General features: G+C 38.1%; 1 protein-coding gene across 1 annotated transcript; it reads left to right on the top strand.

The window, feature by feature from the left end:
• Positions 1-4052: 4052 nt before the first annotated feature.
• LOC142628752 (uncharacterized) lies at positions 4053-4643 on the top strand. Its single transcript, XM_075802793.1, has one exon. It carries the CDS (start codon positions 4053-4055, stop codon positions 4641-4643), a length of 591 nt encoding a protein of 196 aa, XP_075658908.1.
• The last annotated feature ends 1378 nt before the right edge of the window (positions 4644-6021 follow it).

Here is a 6021-nt window from a genome sequence, read left to right as displayed (position 1 = left end):
AAGATTATCTTGATGGATAAATCCTGAAGCAAGTAATGGTAATTTAGTGGACATAGAAATCGTAGAGGATAATCCTATCAGTTCTTTTTCAAATTCAAATGAAGATTCACTAATGAGAAGAGGTACTAATCTTCAGGAATGTGAGTTCATAGTAGGGAGGGAGTCTACTAGCCCAGGCAAGAAACTACATAAAGGTCGGCCCAAAAAGAGTTCAACTATAGGTAAGCATGCTCAAGTGGTTAAACCCGGCCCAACTACTCAGAAAGAACATATTGACAGTAGTGAGAAAAGTAATTCTAGACAAGGGACTTGGAAAAGGCTGATGGAACATGATCAGAGCCACAGTCTGTGTACTTCATTGGATGTGGATATTAGGCAGAAGCAGAAAACTAAGATGGAAAGCTTTAGCAAGGCAGAGGGGGTTACGGTGGAGAAGAAGTTGAAGTCAGGGATTGTTGAGGAAACTACTCGAGCGGCGGAGGTTGCTGGGTAACCCCGCTGGGCACAATGAGTCTCATAAGTTGGAACTGCTGGAGGCTTGGGAACCTCCGGATAGTTAAAGCCTTGGAGAATGTAGTGAATAAAGAAGAGCTTAGCATAGTTTCTCTTGATGGAGACAAAGTCAAGTCGAGAGTGGATGGCAAAGGTGAAGGATAAGTGTAACATGAAGAACAGTTTTATTGTTCCTAGTAATGGGAATAGTGGTGGTCTTGTGTTATTGTGGAAGGAAGAGATTATGGTGGATCTGAAGAAGTTTTCTCATGACTACATTGATGCATGGGTGAATGGGGGTACAACTGTGGGATGGTGGCACTTCAAGGGGTTCTATGGAAATCCCAAGACAGCAAAAAGACCTGAATCATGGGCAAAGCTAAAGCACTTAAAAGGTACATCTTCTCTACCGTGGTTAGTTATAGGTGATTTTAATGAAATCACAGGCTTATCAGAGAAGGAAGGAGGTAGTATAAGACTGAGAAGACAGATGGAACAATTTGTGGACACCATAAACATATGTGGTTTATAGGATTTAGGATTTATTAGGCCGAAGTTCACTTGGATTTACCAACAGGCAGATGGTACACAAATCAGAGAAAGATCGGATAGAGCTATGGCAACACCGGATTGGATGAACTTATTTCCTAGGGCTAAACTCCATCATCTTTCCTCCTCAGCATCAGATCATTCACCATTATCTCTCCACTTTGCACATAGTAGGAAGAAGAAGAAAGCAAGGAGAATTTTTAGGTTTGAATCATTGTGGTTAAAGGATAGCAAATGTGAGGAAGTGGTTAAAACAGCATGGGAGAATGGATTAATGTCAGCCACGGATTGGGTATTGAGAAGCTGCTTCGATCGGTGTAGAGATGATTTGTTAGCATGGAATATTGCAGAGTTTGGGCACGTGGGAAAATCAATTGCTGACTTCAATCCAAAGTGGAATGTTTAGAGTTACAACCATCAACACCAAAACTGATTGAGACAATGAAGCATACTATAGTTGAACTAAATTGCTGGCTGGATAAAGAAGATGAGATGTGGTGTCAACGGTTAAGACGCAACTGGTTTTAGGATGGGGATAGAAACGCAAGTTTTTTTCATGCAAAAGCCTCAGCACGGCACAAGAAGAATTTTATGGAGGGTTTGCTTGATGTTGATGGAGTGTGGTAGACAGATGGAACAAAAATGAAGGCCATTGCAATGGATTATTACAGCAGCCTTTTTACCTCTAGTAATCCTGAAGAGTTCATTGAGATTCTTAATGCAGTCCAACCAAAGGTGTCTACAGCTATGAATGAGAACTTGCTTCGGCCTTTCATGGGGAGTGAAGTCAGATTGGCATTAAAACAGATGTATCCCCTTAAAGCTCTAGGCCCAGATGGGATGCCACCTTTATTCTTCTAGCACTTCTGGAGCACAAGTGGTTCGGTGGTCACAAAAACGGTACTTGATTTCCTTAACCTTGGTATATCTCCTCCTAATTTCAATGAAACCCATATTGTGCTTATACCAAAATTAAAAAGCCTAAGAAAATAACTAACTATAGACCTATTAGCTTATGTAACGTTGTGTATAAGATTGCATCCAAAGCTATTGCTAATAGGTTCAAAAAAGTTTTACCGTCTATTATTAGTGAAACCCAAAGTGCTTTTGTGCATGGAAGGTTGATCACTAATAATGTGTTGGTTTCTTTTGAAACCATGCACTGCATTAGTCAGAAAAAAGGTGGAAGGGTGGGAAAGATGACTCTTAAGCTTGATATGAGCAAAGCGTATGATAGGGTGGAGTGGAGATGTCTGGAGAAAATAATGAAAAAATTGGGTTTTGCTGAGAAGTGGAGAAACTTAATCATGCAGTGTGTTACCACAGTTACCTTTGCCATAAAAATTAATGGGAGTCCGAGGGGTCACATCACGCCATCTAGGGGAATCCGTCAAGGAGACCCCTTATCACCTTATCTATTTCTTTTGTGTGCAGAAGGATTATCAATAATGATAAAAGCTTCTGTAGATAATGGCCAGATGGAGGGTGTTGCCGTATGTCGAGGGGGCCCAAAGCTTTCACACTTATTCTTTGCAAATGATAGTTTGATTTTTTGCAAAGCAACTATAGCAAATTGTAACTCTCTACAATGTATTCTTGATGTATATGAGAGGGCATCAGGTCAACAACTGAACTGGCAAAAACTTCATTGTTCTTCAATAGGGATACACGAAGAGATCAAGCAAAGATTTGGAGCTCATGTAATCAAACAGCATGAGAAGTACCTTGGTCTACCATCACTTATAGGGAGGAACAAGAGGAATACGTTCAATGCAATAAAGGAGAAGCTGGGCAAAATGCTTGCAGGTTGGAAGGAAAAGATGATATCAAAAGCGGGGAAGGAGGTCCTAATCAAAGTAGTAGCACAAGCCATACCAACCTACACCATGAGTTGCTTCAAATTACCAGATTCTCTTTGTAATGAATTGACAAGTATAAATTAGGAATTTTTGGTGGGGAAAATCACAGGAAGAGAAGAAAATAGCTTGGCTGAGTTGGGAGAAGATGTGCCAACCTAAATCTAGTGGAGGTTTGGGTTTCAAAAATATAAAGCTTTTCAACTTGGCACTCCTTGCCAAATAGGGTTGGCGCCTTCTAATGGACCATGATTCTTTGGTGTACAAGGTGCTAAAGGCAAAATATTTTCCAAATAGTGATTTTGTGCATGCATCACTTGGAAATAACCCTTCGTATACTTGGAGAAGCATCATCGCTGCTCAAGAGTTAGTAAAAAATGGGCTTAGATGGAGGGTAGGTAATGGAGTAAATATTCGGGTGTGGGGTGACAAATGGTTATCGGTATCATCCACGTATAAAGTGGTATCTCCAAGGAATTTTCTGCACTTGGACACTCGGGTTAGTGAGTTGATTGACCCAACAATTGCAAGCTGGAAGTTTGCGATTGTGGATGCTCTATGTTTGCCTCATGAAGCTCAAACCATTAAAACTATGCCTTTGAGTACCCAGCTACCTACAAATAAATTAATTTTGACTAAAATGCAGAATGGTATCTTCTCTGTATGGAGTGCCTATTCATTGGCTGTAAAAATAGGCTAGTCTGCTACTCATGTGGTCAGTTCAGATAATAGCCAAATGAGAAGGTTCTGGAGGATGGTGTGGAGGCTACCAATTCCTCATAAAATACGTCACTTTGGTTGGAGGGCGTGTCGTGATGCTTTACCTACAAAGGCAAACTTGCTGAGGAGGAAGGTGGTTCAGGATGATACATGCGAGAGCTGTGGCTTGGATTAAGAGAATAGTGGGCATATTTTCTGGAGTTGCCTGAAAGCCCAAGAAGCATGGTCATAATTGTAAATAGTGCTAAGAGCTGGTTCAGGTGACTACCAGACGTTTATGGACCTTACTAGACGTTTATGGACCTAATGTGGGACATTTTAATAGGTGAAGGTGTTGGAGAGGACAAGGCAGCACGGGTCTTGACAATGGCATGGGCTTTGTGGCATAACCGAAATGAAATCAGGCATGGGGGAAAAAGCAAATTGAGGTAAGCCATGGCTCAGTGGGCAACTCACTATCTTATGGAGTATTGGAGTGCAGTGGAGGATGCTGAAGTACCAGAACCAGTGGTGGAACAAATAATATCGTGGTCCCTTCCAATAGCTGGATGCTTAACGATAAATGTAGATGGCGCCATCTTTTCATCACTGAAAACAGCAAGGATAGGGGTGGTTATCCGAAATGAAGATGGTTGTTTCAGAGCGACACTGTTGAAGAAGATTATGGCACCGTTAGGGGCTGTTAAGGTAGAGGTAAAGGCTTTTGAGGCAGGGCTGCTTCTTGCAAAAGATTTAGGTTATCAGAATATAGTTCTCGAAGGGGACTCAATGATTATTCACAATGCTTTGTGCGAAAAGTCCCCACCCCCAGCTTCAGTGGTAGCGATCATGGTTGGTATGAAGGAGTTGTGCAAAGATTTCAAAAGAATTGAGTTCACTCACGTAAATAGACAAGGCAACAAACCAGCCTATCTCCTAGCAAAACATGCTTCTAGCATTGTTGATTGTTTTGTTTGGACTGAAGAGATCCCTTGCTGCATTGAGCAAGCTCTTATCCAGGATGTACTTACTTTTTCAAATGCTTAATAAAAGTTTTGGTCTTCTCATAAAAAAAAAAAAAAAAAAACTGATATGTATTTTCATTAAATACATATATGATTTTTTTTTTACATAAAACTGATCTGTATTTTCATTAAATACAGATCTGATTTTTTTGAAATTCAAAAGTGATCTGTATCTTTATTAATTACAGATCTGATTTTTTCTAAACTCATTGATCTGTATTTTCATTAAAGGCAGATTTGATTTTTTTTTTTTCTGAAAAGTTTTCTTTGTTATAAAATTGCAGATTTTGAAATTCAAAAGAAGGGATTGAAAGTTAGGTTAAAATTTTTTTAATATATGATGCATGCATGATAAATCTGTCTCATGAATGTGGATCCTCTTTCATTTTTTTTTAATTTTTTTATTTTTTGTGTCCAACAACAAATCTGATTTTTACAAATAATTTTTTTTTTTTTTAAACTTTACGCAAAACAGATATGATTCTTTTCAAAATCTCTCCTTTTTTTATTTTTATTTTTACAAACAATAGATCTGATTTTTTTTTTTAACTTTACACAAAAATAGATCTGATTCTTTTTAACAAAATCTTATTTTTTCTTTTACAAAAACACATATGATTTTATTTATTTATTGCAAATCAAGTTTTTTTTTTTAATTTTCAAAACAAATCTGATTTTTCTTTAAAAAGAGGACATATTCATAAGGCAAATTTATTTAAATTAATTTTGGTCAAGTGTTTGTCATGTGCATAATAACATATCATTCAACATCATTTGAAAAAGGGTATATTGGTCATTAGAGTCTAGAAGGCCAGACTCTGTTTGGGCGAAATGGGTGCCTAACACCTTCCCATTCCATAACCTAGCCCCCGAGTTTAGGATTTTTGAATAGGTAGATTAGTGTTTTGCCTTTTAATTTTGGTAGATTGTAACTAGGACCAAAGCTTTGTATTCTTGTGGGTGCTTCATCATACCATTCATGTGAGACATACCAATATTGTACTTTATTTGAGGTTTAAAATCCATTTAAGAGAGAGGAGATAGAAAATCTTTCTGTTTATTTAGGTGTCTAGATATAATATAAATACACACACACACATAGAGACACAAATAAAATAAAAGGGAGGGGGATGGAGCAAGAAATTAAAGGGATGACATAAAAATAAAGGGGAATGGAATTCTTGAAAATAAAATGGATGACATAAATGTAAAGAGGGAGGGATTACTTGAAAATAAAATGGATGACATAAATGTAAACCAAGAACAATAGAAATACCTAGATGCCTAGATGGAATAGAATTTCTTCTCCTAAGGGTACTTTCCATATGGAGTCTAGGAGATGGTCCTGTAGATACTTGATTTTGCACCCATGATTTAATCAAAGATGATGACTAGAATGA

The sequence above is a fragment of the Castanea sativa genome, chromosome 3, assembly GCF_040712315.1.
Source record: "Castanea sativa cultivar Marrone di Chiusa Pesio chromosome 3, ASM4071231v1".
Classification (NCBI taxonomy): domain Eukaryota; kingdom Viridiplantae; phylum Streptophyta; class Magnoliopsida; order Fagales; family Fagaceae; genus Castanea; species Castanea sativa.
The sequence above is the reverse complement of the archived record's forward strand: the minus strand, read 5'-3'. Positions and strand labels throughout refer to the sequence as shown.

Bases quoted from the DNA above. Each gene is read 5' to 3' on its own strand.
- LOC142628752 (XM_075802793.1), top strand. From the start codon at position 4,053: ATGGCTCAGTGGGCAACTCACTATCTTATGGAGTATTGGAGTGCAGTG.